General features: G+C 42.3%; 1 protein-coding gene across 8 annotated transcripts in view; it reads left to right on the top strand.

Annotated features, from left to right (window-relative positions):
- The first annotated feature begins 395 nt into the window (after nt 1-395).
- Nucleotides 396-25,123, top strand: part of eps15l1 (epidermal growth factor receptor pathway substrate 15 like 1) — a 249,606-nt gene continuing 224,878 nt past the window's right edge. For 3 of the 8 annotated variants that reach the window (XM_033046720.1, XM_033046719.1, XM_033046724.1), the window contains exon 1: nt 478-598. In XM_033046720.1, coding sequence (XP_032902611.1) covers nt 572-598 — 27 coding nt within the window. In that variant the 5' untranslated portion in view covers nt 478-571. Of the gene's footprint in view, nt 599-17,596; nt 17,653-25,123 lie in introns of all 8 variants that reach the window. The other 5 variants (XM_033046718.1, XM_033046717.1, XM_033046723.1 and 2 more) reach the window with 4 other exon arrangements.

The following is a 25,123-nucleotide window of genomic DNA, read 5'->3' as shown; positions in this document are numbered from 1 at the left end:
ATAGTGATGGCTTTTCGCAGAGAGATGCGAGCGCCGTCCGAGGCAAAGATCTTATAGCGGAGCCCGCTATAAGTCTGAAGAAGGGTTTCGGCCCGAAACGTTGCCTATTTCCTTCGCTCCATAGATGCTGCTGCACCCGCTGAGTTTCTCCAGCATTTTTGTGTACCTTCGATTTTCCAGCATCTGCAGTTCCTTCTTAAACCCGCTATAAGATCTTTGGTCCGAGGTAGGTCAGGAGAGGGAGTGTTAATCCCTGACACTTCGGGGGCAAAGATCATGATCTTTGGTTCGGGACGCGGGAGGTCCATGCACCGCCTCGGAGGGCGAGGGTTTACTCCGGGCGGAGAGCCATCAGCAGCAAAGTTCCTATAGCGCCATCGGAGTGCCGCGCAGCCTCTCCTCGCACCTGGAGAGCGCGCGCGCACCACCCCGCTCCGGCGTGCGCGCGCCTTCCGCTCTCGCCGGCGCGGGTGGGTGTGTTTACCTCGCGCACGCGCGTGTGCGCGCCCGCTGGTGGGCCGTCCGTCCGTCGGTCGGTCGGTGGGTGCGCGGCTGCTGTTCCGCGGCGAAGATGGCGGCGCTGCTCTCCCTCACCCAGGTACTGTGCGATCCCAGGGGCCGTCAAAGCGAGCTTGAAGGCCAGGCTCCCCGCCTTCTGCTCAGGCCCCGCATCCGGCGCAGGCCCCTTTAGGCGAGAACCGCGCGTGTTTGTGAGAAGGCAGGATTTGACAAACGGGAGGCTTTTAGGCCGCAGCCGGGGAGGGGGAGTGGAAACCGGTGCGGAGGAGGACCGAGCTCCTGGCCCGTGGTACTGTTGACATGCCCCCCTCGGCGGATAACCTCGGCTCTCAGCGTCTACCGTTTGCTGTCACGGTGTGTGCACCGCCGTCTACTTAACTGTGGTCGGCAAGTTGCTGACCCTGGTGTCCGGTACCGTCTGTATCCCTAATGTTTACATCAGTACTGAGTCCGTACATTTCCGGCGGAAGAAGAGAACCGTTGCCCCCTATGTTTATACTTTCTCAGAAAGATACTCAAACGACGAGGTGTCCTAAAATTGCCCCTAGTACTGTTTTGATCACTGTTAATATGTTGATCTGCCTGCCATTTGTATATCAACCTGCTGTTGTTGATGGCTGTTTTCTCATTCAGACGAAAGCTATATGAGACTGTCATTGATTCTGAAATCGCATGTGCTAATATGTAAAATTATAGAGCCTCAACATATATTATTTTCCGTTCACCATCTTTTCTGTTTATCCTGAAAATGGGAGTGTTGAACGGTGTTACCATTTTAAATGTCAATGGAATGTCACAATTCTTTGAATGATCATGCCTAAGTGATTGACGGCACTTTATTGTCTGAAGAAGGGTCTCGACCCGAAACGTCACCATTCCTCCTCTCCAGAGATGCTGCCTGTCCTGCTGAGTTATTCCAGCTTTTTGTGTCTATCTTCAGCTTTATTGACAGTTTCAGGTTCACCATTGAGCCTGACATACATAAAAAATAAATACAACCGCCAGGGGTCGCTTAGTAATGGAGAACTGCAGAATATCTGCCCCCCCCCCCCTCTCCCCTTCCATTGCTTGGATCGATCCTTGTCGTTCTTCTGGACTAGTAACCATTTCTGCTCTGACTAACTGTTTAGGCTAAATATGGAATACAGGCAGTTGTGATTGCAGTGGAACCCCTTTAAAATAATTTTGTTCCGTTTGTATTGAGGCACAACTATGTATATTCTGTTCAAAATATATGTAGATATTCTTTCTGTCTTGTAGTTCGTTGGGTTAGCAACATTCTGATGAACAAGAGAATATTGTTTTATATTTTGATTTGACTAGTCCACTGGAATAGGACTGGCTATGATTTTATAATGCAAAGGCTTATGGATTTTTCAAGTTTGCAGATTGTTATGCTGGTATTAAAGGTATGCGATTAAAGATGAGTTTCCAGATCTCTGCCAAAGGCCATTGATAAATGAAAGATTGAATAGAAAATACTAACCTTATTTGCAATTCAGCAAACAATATACAAAGAGAAACAGAAGTAAGTTTATACATTCAAACTAAGGTAGTAAAATGCTTGCAATACAAACATTTGTGGAGAATGAAGCTAAAGTTAATGTTTCAGGTTGATGACCCTGCATTCATGTTTGATTAAGTTTTAACTTAAGTTACACAATTGTTTACAACCTTTTCTGTTTAAAGTTTTATAGTGATAGTGTCAATGAAAGATTTTATTTTAAGATCAAAGAATTGTAATTGATTTTTTATGAACTACTGAGTTCTATGCCAAAATTGTCGCACAATTATAAATTGTAAAGCTACTTGTTCCTTTTTTTTAAATGGTTGTTTCAAACTGATTTTTCCAAGTATTTCTGTAATAGCAACATAACTGTTTTGTGATAGTGAATTCTCTCATACATATTATCTTTCTCACCAGGGTATGATCATTATCATACTCTGGTGAGAAAGGAGTAGATTGGCTCTTTGGGCCAACTTGCTTATACCGATCAAGTTCCCTCATCTACACTAGTCCCATCTGCCTGCATTTGGCCCATATCCCTCTAAACTATCCCTGTCCAAGTGTCCTTTAAATATTGTTATAGTATTGGCCTCAACTAGTTCGTTTGACATCTCATTCCATATACCCACCACCCTCAGAATTAAAGGTCATTCTTTCAGAATTAAAGGAGGTTCTTTTAGGAAGGATATGAGAAGAAATTTCTTTAGTCAGTGGGTGGTGGATTTGTGGAATTCTGTGCCACAGAAGGCTGTGGAAGCCAAGCCAGTGGATATTTTTAAGGCAGAGATAGATCGATTCTTGATTACTAGAGATGCCAGAGGTTATGGGGAGAAGGCAGGAGAATGGGGTTAGGAGAGCTCCATCAGCCATGATTGAATGATGGAGTAGACTTGATAAGCCGAATGGCCTAATTCTACTATCACATGACCATATGACCTATGTGGGAAAAAGTTGCCTCTCAGATTATTTTTAAATCTTTCCCCTCTCACTTTAAACCTCCAGGAATGAGTAGGTTAACCCATGATATTTCTATGATGAACGTTTGTCGGCACTTAGCCTGTACTCGCTGGGGTTTAGAAGAATGAGACTGGACATGAGTTAGGAGGGAGATATAGATCAGCCATGATTGAATGCGGAGTAGACTTGATGGGCTGAATGGGCTCATTTTACTCATATTCCTTATGACCTCTGTCCTTTGGTTGTTGATTCCCCTTTTCTGGTTTAAAGATTCTGTACATCTATTCTATCTATACCCCTCATGATCTTATACACTTCATAAGATCACCATCATCCCCCTGTGCACCAAGGAATAAAGTCTTAGCCTACCAAACTTCTTCCTATAATTCAGGCATCCAAGACTTGGTGCACAGGCTCCAAGACATCCTCGTAGATCTCTGCATTATTTTAAGCTTAACAACATCATTCTTGAAGTAAAGTGACCAAAACTGAATACAATAAGTACTCCAAAAGGCTTGAACAACTGTAACATAACGTCGTAACCTCTATACTCAATACCCTGCCTGATGAAGGCCATTGTCCCAAAAACCTTCTTGATAACCCTATCTACCTGTGATGCCCTTTCAAGGAACTATGCACCTGCTCTCCTAGATCCCTCTGTTCTACAACACTCCCCAGATTCCTGGCATTCACTGTGAAGATCCTGCCCTGGTTTGACTTCCCAAAATGCACCACATTGCACTTATCTTTATTAAACTCCATTAACCATTCCTCAACCCACTTGCCCAACTGATTCTGATGTAATCTTTGGTAGCCATATTCGCTATCTACAATACCATCCATTTTAATGTCATCTGCAAATTTACTAATCCTGTCTTGTACATTCTCATCCAAATCATTGAGATAAACCACAAACAGCAATGGGCTCAGCACGGTTCCTGAGGCACACACAATACACACAATACACAATACAATTTATTTGTCACTTGAACCTCATAGAGGCTCAAATGAAATGTTGTTTCTGCAGTCATACACACATGAAAAAAAAGACCCAAGACACAACACAATTTACACAGACATCCATCACAGCGCATCTCCTAGCTGTGATGGAAGGCAAAAAAACGTATCTCTCCCCTGCACTCCCCATTCCCCTCCCGATGTCAGAGTCAAAGCCCCCGGCGGGCGATGGCAATTGTCCCGCGGCAATTAAAGCCACGCCGGGCGATGCAAGGCCATACTCCGGGTCTTGTTGTTGGAGCCCCCGGCGGGCTCTAGCAAAGTCCCGCAGCCGTTGAAGCCACGCCGGGCGATGATGTAAGGCCCCGCTCCAGGTCATCCTCGACCCCGCTACTCAGGCGGGAGAAGTCGCCGTTGCAGAAGCCCCGAAAAGCGGTCTCCCACCAGGGACCCGCGGGCTCCCGATATTACTGTCTGCCAGACCTGCGGTAAGCCTCCGAATCTCCGGGGGTCGGGTCACAGCAGCGCGCCACCACAGCTCCACCCGCTCCGGACTCGGCCAGCTCCATGATGGTGAGTAGGTCCGCAGCTCCGTGACTGGAGCCCCAGAACGTTCCTGCTGGAGGCCGCTCCACGTTGCAGCCCCAACGACAACGGAGACCCGACAGGGAAAAGGTCGGGTTCTCCGTGCAGGGGAAAGATTTTAAAAGTTTCACCCCCCCCACACACACACACACACACACACACACACACACACATACCCCATCAAAAAAATAATAAAAACTACATTAAAACGGGACAAAAAATAACAAAAAGACAAACGGACTGCAGAGGCCGCTGCGACGTGACACACCATTAATCACATGTCGCCAGTCCGAGTTAGGCTTACTGGTTTATAGTTCCCTGGCTTTTCCTTGCAGCCCTTCTTAAATAGAGACATGTCATTAGTTTTCCAGCACCTCGCGCGTATTTAATGATAATTCATATATCTATGCCAGGCCACCTGCAATGTCTTCTCTAGCTTTCCACTGTGTCCTCGGTTATATCTGATCAAGCACAGGAAATGTGTCTACTTTCACACACCTTAGGACATACAGCACCTCTGCAACTATAATACTGACTGTCCTCATGTCACTTCCATTCACTGTCCCAAGTTCCTCAGTCTTCATGTCTTTCTCTGCAGAAAAAACATAGGAGAAATACTCATTGAGGATCTTGCCCATTTCCTGTGGCTCCACACAGAGAATGTGGTTTTTGTGGGGCATTCTCTTGTTTCCCTCTTTTCCTTAATATACTAAAGAAAAATCTCTTTGGATTTTCCTCTATATTCTCTGCCAGAGTTATATCCTGCCCCATTTTTGCCCTCATTATTTCCCCATCTTAAATATGCTCCTCAATTCATAAAACTCCTCCAGGGATACACTTGATCCCAGCTGATTATATCTGTCCCATGCCTCTTTCTCCATCCTGACTGGAGCCTCAATTTCTGTCCTCATCCAAGTTTATTTACACCCACCTGCCTTGTCCTTCACTCTAACAGGAACATGCATGCTCTGAACTCTAGTCATCACACTTTTAAAAGCATTCCATTTTCCTGGTGTTCCTTTGCCTGCAAACGACCTACTCCAATCAACTTGAGTGCGTTCCTGTCTAATACCTTCAAAGTTAGCTTTGTCCCAATTCAGAAATGTAATGTAGTCCTGCCCGCCCGCCTGCCCAATTATTACTCCTGAGGACTTCTATGATGGGAGTCAAATGTATTTTATCAGTGTCTTCTGAGAACATATAAGAGGTAAAGTTTGAACTTGTAATGTTTGCAGTACCGTATAAGGGTAATTCTGAAAATAGTAGGTTCATGGTAGAACTGTACAATATTCTTGTTTCTTTTAAATTCTGGTGTCTAATATGAGAAATTGGAATAAAAGATTAATCATAAAAATTGAGAAAATCCAGTTAAGATATAGCAAGTAATACCAATGAAAAACGCAATTGTGAACTGGAAACATAGAAATTAGGTGCAGGAGTAGGCCATTCGGCCCTTCGAGCCTGCACCGCCATTCAATACGATCATGGCTGATCATCCAACTCAGTATCCCGTACCTCTCCATACCCCCTGATCCCCTTAGCCACAAGGGCCACATCTAACTCCCTCTTAAATATAGCCAATGAACTGGCCTCAATTACCTTCTGTGGCAGAGAATTCCAGAGAACACCACTCTCTGTGTGGAAAATGTTTTTCTCATCTCGGTCCTAAAAGACTTCCCCCTTATCCTTAAACAGTGACCCCTTCTGGACTTCCCCAACATCGGGAATAATCTTCCTGCATCTAGCTAGTCCAACCCCTTAAGAACCCCTGTCCAACCCCTTAGGAAGAATACAGAAACTGTTTAACTTGGAATATGGATGTTATGTGTAGGAACGAACTGCAGATGCTGGTTTAAATCAAAGGTAGACATAAAATGCTGGAGTAAATCAGCAGGACAGGCAACTTCTCTGGAGAGAAGGAATCGGTGACGTTTCAGGTCGAGACCCTTCTTCAGATGTTATTGTGTCATGTGGATGTTATTGTTGGTAAGAGCTTTGGGCTAAAAGGTACCCGCTAGATATTAATTGGATTTAATTTATAATAGCAGTCAGGAATCAGATCAATGTGTTTTATTGTATTTCACACCACTATCAATGAAAACAGATGTGTAGAAACTTTTTAAATGTAATTTTTGACATTACGAGATGCTGGTCATGCATTCACTCTCGTTCTGATAATTCCTTAAAGGGATCGCATCCAATTGATATTTTGATTATTCTTTGAATATTATTGAACTTTCAGTGGTTGATGAAAGCCTTGTAGAAAATTCAAGCCATAAGTTTCTATGCAATTTAATGGCTTTATGATCCATCAAATGTTAATGTATGTTCTTGATTTGAAAATATTATCAAATGTTAATTGTAGTGGAGGTAAATTACTGATATTAGACAATGAATATTATATTAACTATATGCAATCTTGTTAGGGACAAAATATGGTTAATTGGTTGCTTTGGCTCAAACATTCACTCCAGATACAGAAGGTACAGAAAATCAGAACGCATGATCTGCATATTAAGTTCTCAATGTGAGAGAGCAGTAGCTTCTTGTTCAGTTTGTGCTGACCCTTGAAATTAACACATTTGGTTCAATGAATCTTTAAAAAAAAGGATTCCACTCTGTTGCAACAGAATAAATGAGATGCTGAAAACAGGAGGTGGCTGTTTATTGAGCCTTTATGAGCTGTCATTCATAAATTTTCATTAATTATTTTATCATACATATGCAAATGTCTCTACTATCTGGATTTGCTATTAATGGAGTGAAGCAAACAGGGATTAACAAACCAGAGAAGGGAAGATCAAAAATGGAAAAATCAATGAAGAATTAATAGGTATTCAGATGATTTGGTGGTTTTAATGGGAAAGGGGATGAAAATGAGAGGAACGTTAAAGGGGAGCAAGAAGAATACATTTTAAGTAGATATTTGGAAACTGTTAAAATTCACATTTCTGGTTTCTGTTCTGTACTTAACAGTTTAGTCCTTGTTTGATTTTTAGCTGTTTGGCCTTTTAATAGTTGGATGTTCACACCTAGGCCTTCCATACTGGCAGGGGCCAAGGTGTATCAGTCACTAGTGTTTTTTTAAAGAAGGATAATTAATTGACAGATAATTTTTCATATATGTATTTTTCTTCCTCTTTATCTCTGCTGAATATCTCTTGTTAGTTTGACTGTTTTTTTGTGATTTAGTAATTCTTCTATACGCCAAGAAATATAATTCTAGCCTGCCCAACCTCTCCCTATCGCAGGCCATCAAATCCTGACAACACTCTCGTAAACCTTCTCTGCGCTCTTTTCATCTTAATTATGTCTTTCATAATCTGCTATGCCTCACCCCTTAGCTGCCTCCGATCCAGGAAACAAACCTAGCCTATCTAATCCCTCCCCATAATGAAAGTCATCCCATCCAAGCAACATCCTAGTCTCCTCTGTACTATCTCCAGCGCAATTGCATCCTTCCTATTATGTGTTGACCAGAACTGCACAGAATACATCCAAGTGCGGGCTAACGATGTAAAGTTGCAATGAATTGAATGATTTCAGTAGGTATTATGTGAAGCAGTCCTGATCCGGGATTTGGTTCTTGACTGCGAAGCTGACTTATTTCATCCCTATTTTGGTTACCATTTTAGATCTTGAAGCTATATTTTCATCGGGTTACTGCTGGGATGTTTAAATATCTTTTTTATCCTACAGAATTTTGTTGTAGTAGAGGGAAGATTTTACAATAGCATCCTGTCAGATTACCAACAAGTTCCAAAGTTCAATTGCATGAGTGGAATATTTTTATTTGATGGTGGTTCAAGAAAGTTCATGTTTGCTGAATTGCTGTTGCAATTGGAACCTGTATATTTTTTATGGCTTTGTTCTGAAACCCCATTCTAAGCATTCAGTTCCTTCAGGTAAAAAAACTCAGCTTTAAGGATTGGATCACTAGTAAAACAATTTTGTGGAGATTTTCCTACTTTAACTAGGAATTCCAACTAATCATTGACTTGTGTCAGCTATCAAAGTTTCTGTTATATTTGATTTGATAACCTGTCGGAGTTCTAAGATTAGTGCAGTGTGAGTGTTGAACAGTGCAATTGATTTATTTTGCAGGGTGTTTTATTTAAACTGCCAAATTCTCTGCACAGAAGAAGGGAAAGGATCAGGACAAAGGATTTTGTTTTAGTTGCAGGTTTTCAGTGTTTGACTGTTACCTGAATCCTTGCACCGTACGAACCTTGGTCAGTTCACTTCTTTGTAGTCTGTGTTTAATTTGGGTAAATTCCAAGATCTCAGCCTTATATTGTCTTTCCTGTGCAATAGAAGTGGCTATTTGGAATTTGAATCTTGCTTTCAAAGAGTATCTGACATGTAGTTCAATTAAGTTTGATGTATTTGTTCAGCATTTCATTATTTGGAGAAGCAAAATGCTTCTGTGAGCTATAAAGAAAACAGATGCCAAGCCAGTGGCTATAAAACCCAGGTGGACTAGACCAACTGAATATTTACATGTCCATCAGTTTTATATGTTTTACTAGACTAAGTGGGACACGTCGGGTCCCCCAACGCAATATTCCACCTCTCCACCAATTCCAATATTGGTGGCCAGTTGGGGGGGAGGGGGGGGGGCTTTCAGGAGCGCTAGTATGGGTGTTGTGGACTGAAGGGACTGGTTTCCAGAGAGCTAGCACAGACATTGTGGGCCGAATGGATTCTTGGGCTGGCAGCTCAGTCACTCAAGCCTGTTGTGCTGGCAGCTCACTCACTCACGGCTGGTGGGCTGGCAGTTGACTCACCAAATTCAAGTGTAGTTTCATACCATTTCAAGCAGGGTACAAAGCCACTAAAGACAGCATGTCGTGACCTCTCCCTCCTCCATCTTGCAGAGACTGAGTCACGCCCACACTTCTGGGTTTTATAGCCCCTCCCCCTCCCACCAGAAGGGGTGTGGCCTTCATGACATGATTGACAGGAGAGAGAATCTCAACATTTTTTAAACACTTATAACCCTTTTATTTTTCATCTATGGGAAAAATCCTCAGCAGCCGATGAGCAGAGGGGGACTGAGTAAGATGGCCAAAAATCACAGTTGTACGTGGTAGCTTTTTTTCGAAAATCAATTTAAAGCGCAAACAGGAAGTGGTCAAGATTAGACTTTTAATTATAGAGAAGGCAAGGCAACTTTAATTAGGCAACACAGCTTTAGCATTTCCAAACCAAAAGACAACACAGCTTTAGCATTTCCAAACCAAAGGCAACACAGCTTTAGCATATCCAAACCAAAGGCAACACAGCCTTAGCATTTCCAAACCAAAGGCAGCACAGCTTTAGCATTTCCAAACTATATTTTCAAATCACATTAAGGGCACTGACAGGTCAGTAAAACCACTCAGTTTAGTGGACATGTGTTCAGTGTCACAGCTCAGACTGAGAGACGTGACCCTCTCGCTCCCCCATCTTGCAGAGACTGACTGAGACACTCAGCATTTCTGGGTTTTATAGTCCTCCGGAAGGGGTGCGGGAGAGAGAATCTCAACATTTTTTAAACACTAATAACTCTTTTATTTATTATCGATGGGGAAAATCCTCTTGTCCTGCGCAGCGGAGGGGGACTCTGAGTAAGATGGCCAAAAATCACAGCCGTAAGTGGCAGCGTTTTTTCTAAAATCAATATACAGAACAACAGGAAGTGGTCAAGATCAGACTTTTAGTAATATAGATAGATAAGGTGGTCAAAAAGGCTTTTGGCACTTTGGCCTTCATCAGTCAAAGTATTGAGTATAGAAGTTGGGAGGTCGTGTTGTAGTACAAGACGTGATGAAGCTGAATTTTAGTTAAAATATAAGAAGATATTAAAATAGGTTTCTGGGTTAGCTTACAGCTTATATTTATTGTCAAATTAGGCTTGCCTTAGGTTGCGGTGTGTGAGATAATAAATACCATAACATTGTCTCCCAAGTGACAAGCAGAGAAGAGCTAGATCTCTTTGAAGTAAGATGCCATAAACAAAGTGGCCAATGTTATGGGGGAGGAGGCGAGAAAGGAAGAGAGAAACAGCTAGTCATATCTGTGAAGTAAGATGCCATAAACCAAATGGCCAATGTTTATGAGGGACCAAATGACAGCGAGGAAGCAGCGAAAGAGCTAGGGTGATCTCTGTGAAGATAAAATGTCGTAAACCAAATGGCCAATGTTATCTTGTACTATGTAAACAAAAGGCCTTTGATGTGATGCATTCTGTGGAAACCTTTTCCTGTACCTCTGACCATGACTAATGCCTGTGAAATGGGGGACAAAAAAAACCCTATTTAAGGCAATGTAATTCTGTTGTTCAGTGAGGTGGACGGAGGACGGTCAAGTGTCTGTAATGGTCACTTGACTGGAGTTCTCCCTCCATTCCATCGGCCGATGTTAAGTAAAGTTTTGAACTGGTCTACCAAACAGTTTGTGTGGTGTCTGTTTATTAAGAAGCGAACCTGGTTTAGTAGTTAAGAAAGTAGCTTTTTCATTGGCGTAGTTATGCAGGCCTCGCTGGGACCACATCAACAGCTGACTGTGCAAGAGGTTGCAGAGGTTGCCGGGATTGGAAGGGAGATAACTGAGCTCTATCGGCCCCCTTGTAAGTCCGACTCCCTAGAAACTCCCGGGAACGTCTGTGATCCTTCGTCAGACATTGAATTGGTTCCCTGCCGAGGTTCTTAGAAACAGACAAAGGTAAGACCAGTTGGGCTTTATATGGTTTTTTTTTAAGAAGGGATTGTGTATGTATTTTTAAGACAGAATTGTGTATGTATTTTTAAGAAGGAATTGTGTATATTTTTAAGAAGGACTTGAGCGGTTTCTCTGTCTATCTCTCTTTGTTTTCTTTTTTTTTCTCTCTCTCTACTAAGGGCTCATCGGCCTCGTTGAGACATCCGTGATTTGTCGGGTTGAATGGGGGTTAAGGTGTGCGTCTGGCTTATTGAGACATCCGCAGAGTTGTCGGATTCAGAAATAAGTGGCGTTGTATATTAAAGATTTAAGAAGTCTGCCAGGTTGAGAAACAGGGGTCCCGGTTAGCGGGTCTGCTTCGTTGAGACACTTGGGTCGTATATTAAAGAGTTAAAAAGTCAGCCAAATTGAGAAACTGGGGTCTCGAGTAGCGGGTCGGCCTGGTTGATATATTTGGAACGATTCGGAATTAAGAAGTCTGTTTTCTCTCTCTTTCTATCTATCTATGGGGAATGCTCTGGATAACAATCCAACATATGTGTTATTTGAATCCTAAGTATAATAAGAAATTTAGAATGTTAAGTTACAAGTTGACCAAACGGTTAGGGGATGAAGCCTGGCCAGTAGGGGGAACATGGAATGTAGAGACAATTATATGGGAAAGGAAGGCAGGAAAGGAATGGAAGAAAGGAATTAAAACATGGGAAGCAGAAGCAGTGAAGAAGCATGAGGAGAGTATAGAGTTTGAAGTTGGATGGATGCTGTATGTAAGAAGGGGATAGAGTTAAGAAACAAGGATAGCACTCGGAAAGGATGGAACATATTGCAACTGGAATGCCAGTGGGCAGAGGAACAAGAGAAAATAATTAAAAGACAAACAGGAGGTGAGAAACAGGTGATGGTTAGTAAAAAATAAACCCAGTACTGGCAAATCCTCTGGAGGAGACTTCATGTCTGGCACGACGACCCTATTTGGTAATGAAGATGAGGAGTTAGATAATCTTGGGAGATGTCCACCTCCCTATGCCCTACCAGTAGCAATGGCATCTTTACCTGGGACAGTTCCGTCAGTAACATCCCTAAACCTTGAAGTTCTGACCTTACAAAGCTCCCCAGGATTGGGAGCACGGGAATGCCTTTCTGTGCGTAATTTGCTTAAGGCATAACAGCTGGTCATTGTTAAATGTACTGCACACACTGATGCTGGGGACCCTATAGCAAAAGGCAATGAGTTGCCGATAGTGTATCCAAACAATGCAGCCTGTACATCCAAATGCGTAGTGACAGCACGTAAACAGATGCTAGCAAATAGAATGGTCCTGCCAAACATGAAGGAGGTATGTACATTACAGAGGGACGCCTCTCATATATAATAATAACTATGGAAACAAGAGGGCTGTGCCATTGATTCAGCACACCCCGCTTGGACAAGTTGGTGTACACTACATTTTTACCCGTCTTACCCATGCTGGTAAGGAGGGAATGATAGGATAACAAAGGAAACGTGGTGGCAGGCCTCTGAATGTAAAATTTGCCAACGAAATAATCCAGGCAAATTAATTAAGATACCTTCAGCGATGACGCCAATGCCATCACGATCGTTTGAATGCATACAGATTGATTTTATTGAAATGCCAAGGGCCCAGTGTTATAAATATTGCTTAGTGATTTTAGATTTATTTAGCAGGTGGAGTGAAGCTCTACCAACCACTAATAATACTGCTGAAACTATGGTAACATTGTTGTTAAGAGAAGTTATTCCCAGGTTTGGCCTACCTAATGTCATAAGCTCAGACAATGGTCCTCATTTTAACCACTATTAATAAGGAAATATGTGCACATTGTAATATTCAACAGCAATTCACTGTGTACACCACCCACAGGCATCTGGGATGGTGGAAAGAGTCAATGGGGATTGCAAAACAAAATTACCCCGGAGGTAAATCCTTTTTCTGACAGGCAACTATGTTATAAACAAATTGGGGATGAAGGAAAATTTGATGGAGAAATGAGGATAAGGTAGGGAGACTGAAAAGTCAAGGAGTGTGACTAATCATGATCTGGATCAATGTCCAATTAGGGTTAGGTAACCAGGATTTTGGTAAGCAGAAGTCTTGTCAGAAAAAGGGAAAGTAAATTACAAAGAGACGTCTTTGAAGATGAAATATTATATACTGCTGGTAAAACAATGTTTTTGTATATGTACTGCTTGTAAAACAATGTTTTTTATGTGGAATGTGTGAAATTCGAAGCAATGAGCAAAGTTGTGTGTCGCTTTAAGAAGTTTGTCCTTTAAAATGCAAATGGACAGTTTATGGTGTGCTCCGTGAAGAAACGGGCATGAATGGGGGGCGGAGCTATACTCGAATGATAAAATGTGTTGGTTGATTATAAATCTTTTGAACCAAGTTTAAAAAAGACTCATCCCGATTAAAGTGTTAAATGAGATTGGAAATGTCAAAATTACAGAGAAAAAGAAAATGTATTATTGATTACTGATTCTGAGTGAGTTCTTTTAGGAAAGATTGTTTTGATATGATAACAGAGGTTGTCTTTTAAAATGCAAATGAAGCAAGATTACTGTTTTCAAGCAAACAAAAAGATGTTGTAGCATGTGCTGTGTGAGGGAAATTAGGTAGATGAAAAATTGTCTTATGACTTACCAAAGGGGGTTTGAGGGAACTCACAATGAGGGATAAAAGGTGAGAAGATAAAGTAGATTGGGGAAGAGAACATATTTGGAGAATTGAATATTTAGGTGGGGAGAGCCTCTTCGAATATAATTGGATTAAAGAATAAATTCACAGGGAAGTGTTAAGAAGGAACTGAGATACTGAAGGATCAAAGGAAGACAAAAGTGCTGGAGAAACTCAGCTGGGAACAAGATTTACAACTTTTTATTGATACAGGAAAAGCTGCGGTGTTCACCCCCTGGAGAGTGGGGGGGAAGCCACCTACAGGCCCTGGGCAATTAACTAATTATGTATGGTCGGCAATTAACCCATGTCTTGCCAGATCTACATTCCCAGGTTGGAGGAGTTTTTGCTGGAAACCAGTGACCAAGGCCATAAAAGCTATACGATGATGGTGCTGGGACAAGAAGAAATTGAGACTGTATTGAAAAGAACAACCAAGTGTTGCTAACAACATGAACTGCTGTAAAGATTGAAGATCATCGTCGCTGGATACATTTGATTGACTGTGAACAGTTTGTGGAAACAAGGACGATGGGCTATTGATGCTCCCTTTATTCTGGGGTGGCCCAGCCCACATGGACTGAACTTTCTTCAGACTGGCAAGCTTGTGGACTAACCCACATTTAAAGGATGGTACACACCTCCTTTTAAACAAGATTGAAGTCAAATATGACAAGCGCAGCAAAGATACCCTGACTACAGACAGTAAGAGGTCTGCAAAGGCCAGTTAAATCTACCTGTTTTTGCCACCACGAAGGCACTGGTGTATTTTTAGGAAACAGTATATTTGTGACAGGGCATTGTTATGTTGTAAATGCAGTGCCACACAAAAGAAGCATGAACCAGTTACACCAGCACACGGGGAATTCCAAGCGAAGCCGAATAAAGGCTGAGCAATTTTTATGATCCTTTTCCTGTCCTATGGTAGTATCTTAATGTCACGTTTGGGGGAGGTTGGTGGCCATTTAAAATGTTTGGAGGGACTTGTGGAACGATTGTCCACTATGAAATGATTGTGTTACTAGTGTACTATTAATTTGTCTGATGAGATGCTTATGGTCTTTCGTATGTACTCAGCAAGGACTGTAGTTGTTATCAAAAATTTGATAAAAGGATGGAATGATGAAGCTGAATTTTAGTTAAAATATAAGAAGATATTAAAATAGGTTTCTGGGTTAGCTTACAGCTTATATTTATTGTCAAATTAGGCTTGCCTTAGGTTGCGGTGTGTGAGATAATAAATACCATAACATTGTCTCCCAAGTGACAAGCAGAGAAGAGCTAGATCTCTTTGAAGTAAGATGCCGTAAACAAAGTGGCCAATGTTATGGGGGAGGAGGTGAGAAAGGAAGAGAGAAACAGCTAGTCATAACTGTGAAGTAAGATGCCATAAACCAAATCGCCAATGTTTATGAGGGACCAAATGACAGCGAGGAAGCAGCGAAAGAGCTAGGGTGATCTCTGTGAAGATAAAATGTCGTAAACCAAATGGCCAATGTTATCTTGTACTATGTAAACAAAAGGCCTTTGATGTGATGCATTCTGTGGAAACCTTTTCCTGTACCTCTGACCATGACTAATGTCTGTGAAATGGGGGACAAAAAAAACCCTATTTAAGGCAATGTAATTCTGTTGTTCAGTGAGGTGGACGGAGGACGGTCAAGTGTCTGTAATGGTCACTTGACTGGAGTTCTCCCTCCCTTCCATCGGCCGATGTTAAGTAAAGTTTTGAACTGGTCTACCAAACAGTTTGTGTGGTGTCTGTTTATTAAGAAGCGAACCTGGTTTAGTAGTTAAGAAAGTAGCTTTTTCAGACGTTGGTGAGACTACATTTAGAATATTGTGTTCAGTTCTGGGCACCATGTTATAGGAAAGATATTGTCAAGCTTGAATGGGTTCAGAAAAGATTTACGAGGATGTTGCCAGGACTAGAGGGTGTGAGGTATAGGGGGAGGTTGAGTAGACTGGGTCTACTCCATTCCATGGAGCGTAGGAGGATGAGGGGAGATCTTATAGAAGTATACAAAATCATGAGAGGAATAGATTGGGTAGATGCACAGTCTTTTACCCAGAATAGGGGAATCGAGGTCCAGAGGACATAGGTTCAAGATGAAAGGGAAAAGATTTAATAGGAATCAGAGTAAGTAAGTAAGTAAATTTTATTTATATAGCACGTTTAAACCAACTCACGTTGAAACCAAAGTGCTTTACATAAAATAAATAATTACATTTCCGTACGTCCATAGAAAAATTAAAATAGAAAAATGACACAACACATTATAGAATTCAACATGAACGTCCCCCCACAACAGAATCAAAAATTTCCACTGTGGGGAAAGGCATTAGAAAGTTCAGTCCTCTACCTCTGTGATCACCCGAGGTCGGGGCCTATTTGTGGCCTCCGGAGCCAGTCCGATGTTTTCAGGCCCTCTTGCCGGGAAGATGGAACTCCGGCGTCGGGTGAACACTCCTCAGCGGCTTGGAATGTCTAGAGCGGTCACTTCCTCCCCGGAGACCGTGGCACCCGAAGTCCTCAGGCCTCAGGGGTAACTTTTTCACACAGAGGGTGGTGGGTGTATGGAACAAGCCACCAGAGGATGTAATTGAGCCTGGGACTATCCCATCATTTAGGAAACAGTTGGACAGGCACATGGATAGAACAGGTTTGGAGGGTTATGGACCAAGCGGAGGCAAGTGGGACTAAGGTAGCTGGGACATTGTTGGCCGGTGTGGGCGAGTTGGGCCGAATGGCCTGTTTCCATACTGTATTACTCTATGACTCTCTATGACTCAATGTTCAGAAAAGGAGGGATGTTTGATGAGGTTTCTGAAGATGCGTAGTTCTATAAAAATGACTGGAATGGGTGAGGTTGTGCACATGAGCCTGGAGTCAGAGAAACAAATGGATTTTGGACTAGTGGAGCTAACAAGGATTTGAGTCTTTTTTTCAGAGCTTGTCAATATATGTAATGGAATTGAGAGTTGCTGTTCAATCTGGGTCTGTGTTTGAGAAGCCTGCAGAAATAAAAGTTGCAGGAAAATTTTATTAAGGAAAGACACAAAATGTTGGAGTAACTTAACATAACAAACAGCAGGTCAGGCAATTTCCCTGAAGAACCTGGATAGGTGATGTTTCGGGTCGGAACCCTTCTTCCGACTGATCACCAATCTGAAGAAGGGACACAAACAGCTAAAGTGCTTGGCGAACATTGGCCGTGCAGATATCGGAATTGGAAATATTGGGAATTATCCTGTTTGCTCACTGTTTGCTCACTGCATTGCATCAACAGTAAGGCATTATTTGTGGTTTCTCTTGATTCCTTTGGTATCTAAAAAGTCTCAGAAGTGATAAATCTGGCTGTAAATTTTGCTTCCGATGCGTTTTCATTTTGTATGTAAAAACCCGCTTGAGAACCATGGGCGATTTTAAAATTTTACAGCCAGATTTATCACTTCTGAAAATTTTTAGATGCCAAAGGAATCAAGAAAAAACACAAATAATGCCTTGGTTGATGAAATGCAGTGAGCAAACGGCCAATGTTTGCCAAGCACTCTGGATATTGTTGTCCCTTCAGTTCTCGCTTCTGTCTACCGTCATTTCTCCTCACTTTTGGAATTCTGAAGTAGGCTAAATGTCTCTCACGCTTATCCCGATTTCCATAATTATTTACAGCACAAAAATTGCCAATTTCGGCGGGTTTTAACGGGCCCACTACGCTGGAAACTATGGTAAGTGCTTACCTGCAGTTTATCGCGTGTACTCCACTTGGAGGAGCGTAGCAACAGTACGGGTCATGGGTCGTGACCCGACTGCCGTGAAACCTCCCTATTAAAATGAATATTTTAGTGCTTTCTGCTAACTTGAGCTATACTGATTTTTCTCAGTCATGGGTGGTTTAATGTTGTATTTAAGGTAGGCCTTTTGAAATACATTTATTGTATTACTGTATAGCCTATATTTACAAAAATGCAAAATGTGTAGAAGTACTGTACCTTTAGGAATAGTATTCAACAGTCCTGAAAATCTGTTCATCACCAAAACACAAAAGTGCTGGATTATTGGAATTTTCTTGTGTGACTCCAAAATGCAAAGTCTACATGATAACATTTTGCATACTCCACGTCATTGTAGTGGCAAGTAATCATCACACATGACTTATTCTAAATGGAAAACTGATTCCACAATACATTTTGATTTTCAGGTACACAAGGTATTTTCACCATTATTAACGCACCCACTATTGATGTTTCAGCTTTTATGGATAATATGTGAACTTGGAATTAACCTATCTGGAATTAACCTGTGGGATTGGCTTATTCATGAAAAATGAACAAGAAAATAAGTTTATAGACCATTTGGCTTTATTTTACATTTTCTTTCAATGTGGTTTAACCTTAAAGGACACAGTTCCTATTCTCTGAATTCACTATTTCTAGTTCCGATTTCAAGAGAAAAAAGTACACTTTATGTTGCTTCACATCAAATGTTTGCAGGCTAATGACTTGCATTATATTGTGCATTAGACAGATCCAATGTCTTTAATTCTTAACCCGAAACTGTACTGATGATTCCCTTCCCTCTCTTCCAACTTTTGAAAACGATAAACTGTTGCTAAAGGCTGAAGAACATTGCGTCTGTTGAAGGGAAGTAGCTGTATCCATACCTTGATAATGATTACAAAAACATAAATGTATGAAGAATTTATCGAGCATGTGGTTTTATCTTAAGAATTGCTCAATTTGTTTAACTTGGTAGTGAAACAATTTTGCGGTGAATTTGGCAGTTTAGATCTCTATCAATGAACTCCAGGTCAATACTACACTGAAATGTAACTAATGGAGTGTCAGATTTTTTAAAGAAACTTGGTACCTTTCAAATGAACAGTCTTAATGTATTGTGAATCTACTTCTTATAAGTTACTCAGAATGCAGAACATGTTGGTATGCTGATTTGATTCACAGGAGGTGTTGAAAGTGAAAAATGAAATTTTTTTTGATCTTCATTAAGAAAATGATTGGTACTAGGGGCTCCTTGTGCAAGCGTAGATGCCATTGTGATATTTCCATATTGTGTTTATGAACTGATCTATTTGAACAGTTTAATGCAAAGAGGCCACACTTTTGGGAGAGGAGACAGTCCCAAATTCCTATATTCTGTTATGCTTTCCAGCTGGCATGCCATTAAATTGTTTGAACTGTTGCTGTACAAACAGAAGAATGTGGAAACTTTCCTGCTAGTCTTTCCCCAGGTTTCCTGTTATGAAAGGAACTGATTTGTTCTTTTATAATATGACCTTTAATGTTCATTTTAAAAATAATCTGTTTTGTTACAGAAAGAGTATCAATTTTGGTAGAATGTCAGTTTTTAAATTTTGTAGATATAATATCATCATTCTGTTATATTGATATCGCTCAAATTTTGTGCCAGTTAAAGAAAGCGAATTATTGACTACAGTGATGGCCGGTTCTCACGGTGCGACCTGACGCAAGATGTCACAAGAGTGAAGTGGTCGTGGTCCAGCACGAGTTCCGCACGATATAACGGGGGGTAGATAAAGAGTTCCCACGGTACTCGGCAATTCTGTCATTTGTGCGAGTGACTTGTCCGTCTCCCGATCTTTCCCGTTAATCGTGAATGAACATCGTGGACTGTAGTGTAGTTAATCACGTGGCACAAATGATGTCACTTTTTTTCACACACTATATAAATATCCTCCGTTCGTAGAATTGGCTCATTTGTAGACATGCCTATACAAAGTTGGTTCGAGTACAGGCTGGTTGTTATTTTCATTGACGCGCTGTATGCATTAGCGCAACATGTGCATCGAAAATGTTTGCGTGAAGGCAGAAGGGTGATATTAATTAAAAAGAGAATTAAGAGGAAGTCTCACTGGGTTAAGCCCATGTTTCAACGGAGACCTCAATTTGGACAATATGAGCAACTGCTTAATGTGCTGTGCGAAGAGGATAAAAGTGCATTCAAAAACTTTGTCAGAATTTCACCCGAGCTCTTTAATGAGTTAAAGAATAATTTGGGACCTCTGCTGAAGAAGACTGACACTCTAATGAGAAAGGCACTGGAACCAGGGTTGCGCATAGCAATCACCCTCCGCTACTTGGCCTCAGGCGATTCTTATAAAAGTCTGTCTTACAACTTTCTTGTCGCCACCAACAGCATCTGTGGTATTGTCCGAGAAACCTGTGAGGCGATCATCCAATTTTATTCAGCTGAAGTGATGGAATGCCCCAGTACACCAGATGCGTGGAAGAGAGTTGCACTGGGGTTTGAAAACAGGTGGAACTTGGCTCACAGATGTGGGGCTTTGGATGGCAAGCATGTGGCAATTCGTAAACCACCCGGAGGTAGCTCAAATTATTTCAATTACAAGAAATTCCACTCAATTGTACTCATGGTGGTGGTTGATTATAACTACAACTTCCTGTATGTGGATGTGGGCACACCTGGAAGTGTTGGTGATGGCCGGATTTGGAAAGAAACCTGGCTTGGAAAGAAAATGGAAGGTGGAACAGCAGGCATGCCTGATCCAGAACCTCTGTCAGGAGAAGACAGCCCGGACATCCCATATGCAATGGTTGCTGATGAAGCCTTTGCACTACGGCCCTGGATTATGAAGCCATATCCACAGAGGAATCTAACTAGGGAACAGAGGTTCTTCAATTACAGGCTGTCAAGGGCCAGGAGGGTAGTAGAAAATTATTTTGGCATCTTGGCAAACAAATTTAGATGCTTGCTCAAGACAATGGAGCAGAGGCCCAAGAATGTGGAGAGTATAGTATATGCAGCATGTGTTCTGCACAACCTGATCCAAATGAGAGGTGCAGCTGCTGGATCAGCAACATCCATCCAGGACGGTGACATAGTGGACAGTGACACAGGGGAAGTAACACTAGGTGCTTGGAGAAGTGGTGCGAACAAGTTGAAAATGGTCTCACTGCAGCGTTTGAAAGGTAACTCGGGCACATCTAGTGTGAAAGAGCAAAGAGACCATCTCTGCGCTTACTACAATTCACAATTGGGGAGTGTGCCGTGGCAGGACAGCTATATTGATGGGTAGCCGACCACAGGAACACTACTGCATGTTATAAGCTGACTTCCTAGTGTTGTCCTCTGAAAAGTGCTTCCTATAAGATGTTCGTCCGTAAAACCTGCCGTTTAGAACATTGCATTGTCCCTTTAAATGCCTGAGTTCACGCTTGTAGCGGAGGTTGATGGATATAATGTGTTTTAAATAATCTCGCGTGCCTCATTTGTTGTATTTCGTGTTTGCGAGGCCCTTTTACAGACAAATGTTTTGTGTGATGCATCTCCTCTCACTATGTGACAGAATTCGTCTTCTTATATTGTCAAATAGGAATAAAGACTTTGTATCACATTTACCGTGCTGATTGTCTTATTTCATTTTCTACCAAGAGGTGAAGAACACGTTTAAATAGCTGAACATTTCAGGGTCCTGCACACTCAAAAATGTAAATGAGTGAAAATGTGATTATATCACCTCCATTAAGGTATTTTGTGTTTCAGCATGAGAGGGATTATAACATTAGAGACATTCATCTTGTAGTGATGTATTAATGACGATTTGCAGACATCAAGCTGATAGTAAAAAATAAATTTATTTAGCAGTGAGGTAAACAAGCAATGACAATCAAAATGCTGAGGTAAAAGCTTTATCACACTTCAGGATATAATAAAATGTGGAGCCACCAACATGAGCATCACATCACCACTCACATGAGCACCCGGGATACTCCGCAGCCTTCGTCTCCAGCAGGTTGCGCTTTCTCTCCCTATTTCTATAATCCTCTCTGGATTTGTCATAGAGAATCTCATTGCATTGGTACCACTCCACCAGTTCCCCCTCTTGTTCCCTGTTGAAGTTATATGGCCTTACCTTCTGCCATCTTCCCTTTATGTTATCGTCTGCTGAGGCTATTGGGGAGGCAACAGCTACTGGGGAGGCAATCTCAAATCCACCTTGATCACCCTCTCCCTGCTCCAAGGAGCCCACAGGCAGTGGTATCTCTGGCATCTCCTCTTGCCTCTCCACCTGTCTCTCTTGCTGAGTCTCCTCCTCATTTACCTGCATGGCTAAAAACTTTCTGGCTTTCTTTGACCCCTTTCTTTGCGCTTTTCTGAGAGGCATCTCTGCAAGTCTTACTGTGAAAAAGATTCTCAAACAATGACAATTAGGTGGGACGTCCTCGATGGACACATGGTCCATTGGCGATATTGAGACCACCTTTTTTACTCACCTTATGTCCCCTCTGTCAAGCTTCCGGGTTTACCGTTCGCAGGAGTTCCCACGGTACCCGCAAGAGTCATTACGGATATCGCACGGATATCGCACTGGCATCTGCGTTCATACAATGTTGCAACGCTGCTCAAGTCACTCTTGGAGAAACTCAAAAAAATTTGAATTTTCTCCCGACCTTACAAAGTTACACGACTACCTGCCGTTAGCGCCATGGAGGTCCTCGGTGGTCCACGAATGCCGTACTGCTATCGCAGAAGGTTCCCACGATGTTAAACTCTTGTTAAGTCTTGCTTCAGGTCGCACCGTGAGAAAGCCCTTTAACTGCTGCAGATTTCAAGAGTAATGAAATGCACTTTTACTGCACAAAGGTTAATGCCTCAAATTATGATTATATATATCTAATATAAACAAATTGAAACTATGTATTTATTCCTGCAACATCTCACTTCTTACTTTATTATACATTATATCAAAGTTCTATTACAGCCAATCCTGATATCTGTGGCATTGTTTTTTAGACAGCAAAAAATATTAAATGAATGTTTCCATTGTTTGATCAGCAGATGATACTTCACTCTCATTTGCTTATTTAGCTTGTTTGGACTCTATTTTCACATTTTATATACCAGCTTTCAGCAGAATGTTATTTCTATATTAGTGTGATATTTGGTAAAGTCCATCAAGGTAGGCTGATCCAAAAGATTAAGATGCATGGGATCCACAGTGACATTCGGATTCAGAACTGGCTTATTCAGAGGGTTGTGGTGGAAGGGTGGTATTCTGGATGGAGGTCTATGACACAGGGATTTTTGCCAAGTCTTCTGGTTTGTGGTATATATACAAGTAATTTGGACGTAAAAGTAGATAGATTTGGTCAATAAAGTTGTGCAATTATTGTTAAATGTTCTGAGAAACCGTATAAATCGTCATTTACAAAGGCACAGATAATCAGAAGAAAATGGGCAGGGATTTATTAAAGGATGATTGTCTTAACCAAAGATTACATTTTTAGTATGGTTACCCAAAATGAGAGTAGTGTCTTTGATGTAGTCTATATGGATTTTAGTAGGAATTTCTGAAGAATTTTAGACTCGCATCGCAAAGTAGAAAAGTAAAGATTCAAGATATTCAACAGTAAATGGCAGAATGCAGGGCTTTTTTTCCCTGTTGCCTGCCGGGCAATCTCGGCAGATTTTTAGGTTGCCAAATGACCGTGTATTTAAGACTTTTTTTACACGTTGCAATGAATGCAATTTCTATTATCTCTTTCCACTTCCAAACAAAAATCTGGTTGGATTATTCAGCGTATGATCAACCTCGGTGAGACCAAGCGTAGGCTTGGCGATCGCTTCGCACAACACCTCCACTCAGTTCGCAATAACCAACCTGATCTCCCGGTGGCTCAGCACTTCAACTCCCCCTCCCATTCCAAATCCGACCTTTCTGTCCTGGGCCTCCTCCATGGCCCGAGTGAGGCCCACTGCAAATTGGAGGAACAGCACCTCATATTTTGCTTGGGTAGTTTACACCCCAGCGGTATGAACATTGGCTTCTCCAATTTCAGGTAGTCCGTGCTTTCTCCCTCCTTCCCCTCCCATTCTCAGCTCTCCCACAGCCTACTGTCTCCGCCTCTTCCTTTTCCCCACCCCCCCACCCCTCCCGACATCAGTCTGAAGAAGGGCCTCGACCCGAAACATTGCCTATTCCTTCACTCCATAGATGCTGCCTCACCCGCTGATTTTCTCCAGCTTTGTCTACCAACGGGATCCCACCACTGGCCACATCTTCCCATCTCCTCCCCTGTTGGCTTTCTGCAGAGACCGCTCCCTCCGTAACTCCCTGGTTAATTCGTCCCTTCCCACCCAAACCACCCCCTCACCTGGCACTTTCCCTTGCAACTGCAGGAAATGCGACACTTGTCGCTTTACCTCCCCCCTTGACTCCATTCAAGGACCCAAACAGTCTTTCCAGGTGCGGCAGAGGTTTACCTGCACCCCCTCCAACCTCATCTATTGCATCCGCTGCTCTAGGTGTCAGCTGCCCTACATCGGTGAGACCAAACGTAGGCTTGGCGATCGCTTCGCCCAAAACCTCCGCTCGGTTCGCAATAACCAACCTGATCTCCCGGTGGCTCAGAACTTCAACTCCCTCTCTCATTCCGAATCCAACCTTTCTGTCCTGGGCCTCCTCCATGGCCAGAGTGAGGCCCACTGTAAATTGGAGGAGCAGCACCTCATATTTTGCTTGGGTAGTTTACACCCCAGCAGTATGAACATTGACCTCCAATTTCAGGTAGTCCCTGCTTTCTCCTCCGCTTCCCAGGTCTCCCTCAGCCCACTGTCTCTGCCTCTTCCTTTTTTCTTCCCGGCCTCTCCCCCCCACACCCTCACATCAGTCTGAAGAAGGATCTCGCCCCGAAACGTCGCCTATTTCCTTCGCACCATAGATGCTGCCTCACCTGCTGAGTTTCTCCAGCATTTTTGTCTACCCATTCACACAAGTTCTGTTATCGCACGTTCCTCACCGACTCCCTGCACATTAGGGACAATTTTACAGAGACAAGTTAACCTACAAAGCCAATGCGCCTTTGGGATGTGGGAGGAAACCCACACGCTCGCATGGAGAATGTGCAAATTCAACACAGATCTCTGGCGTGTGAGGCAGCAAGTCTACCAGCTGTGCCACTATATTTCATTTTCCAACACACAAAAAATTATACGTTGATAACTTTGTTTACTAAAAAAAAAAGAAACTATCTATTTTCAGTCTTAAATCTCTAAGTGACGCTATGTCCCCCTTTACAGCTACTGTATGTTTTAATTCGGTTCAAGACTATGGGGCAGTACATTGGCCATAAAGTTGCGGCCTAAAATTGCCAGAGACCCTGAATATGGGTGCTTTCTGTATGGAGTTTTGTTTTCTCG

Source organism: Amblyraja radiata, chromosome 29 (genome assembly GCF_010909765.2).
Source record: "Amblyraja radiata isolate CabotCenter1 chromosome 29, sAmbRad1.1.pri, whole genome shotgun sequence".
Classification (NCBI taxonomy): Eukaryota; Metazoa; Chordata; class Chondrichthyes; order Rajiformes; family Rajidae; genus Amblyraja; species Amblyraja radiata.
This window is presented reverse-complemented; position numbering and strand designations above follow the sequence as displayed.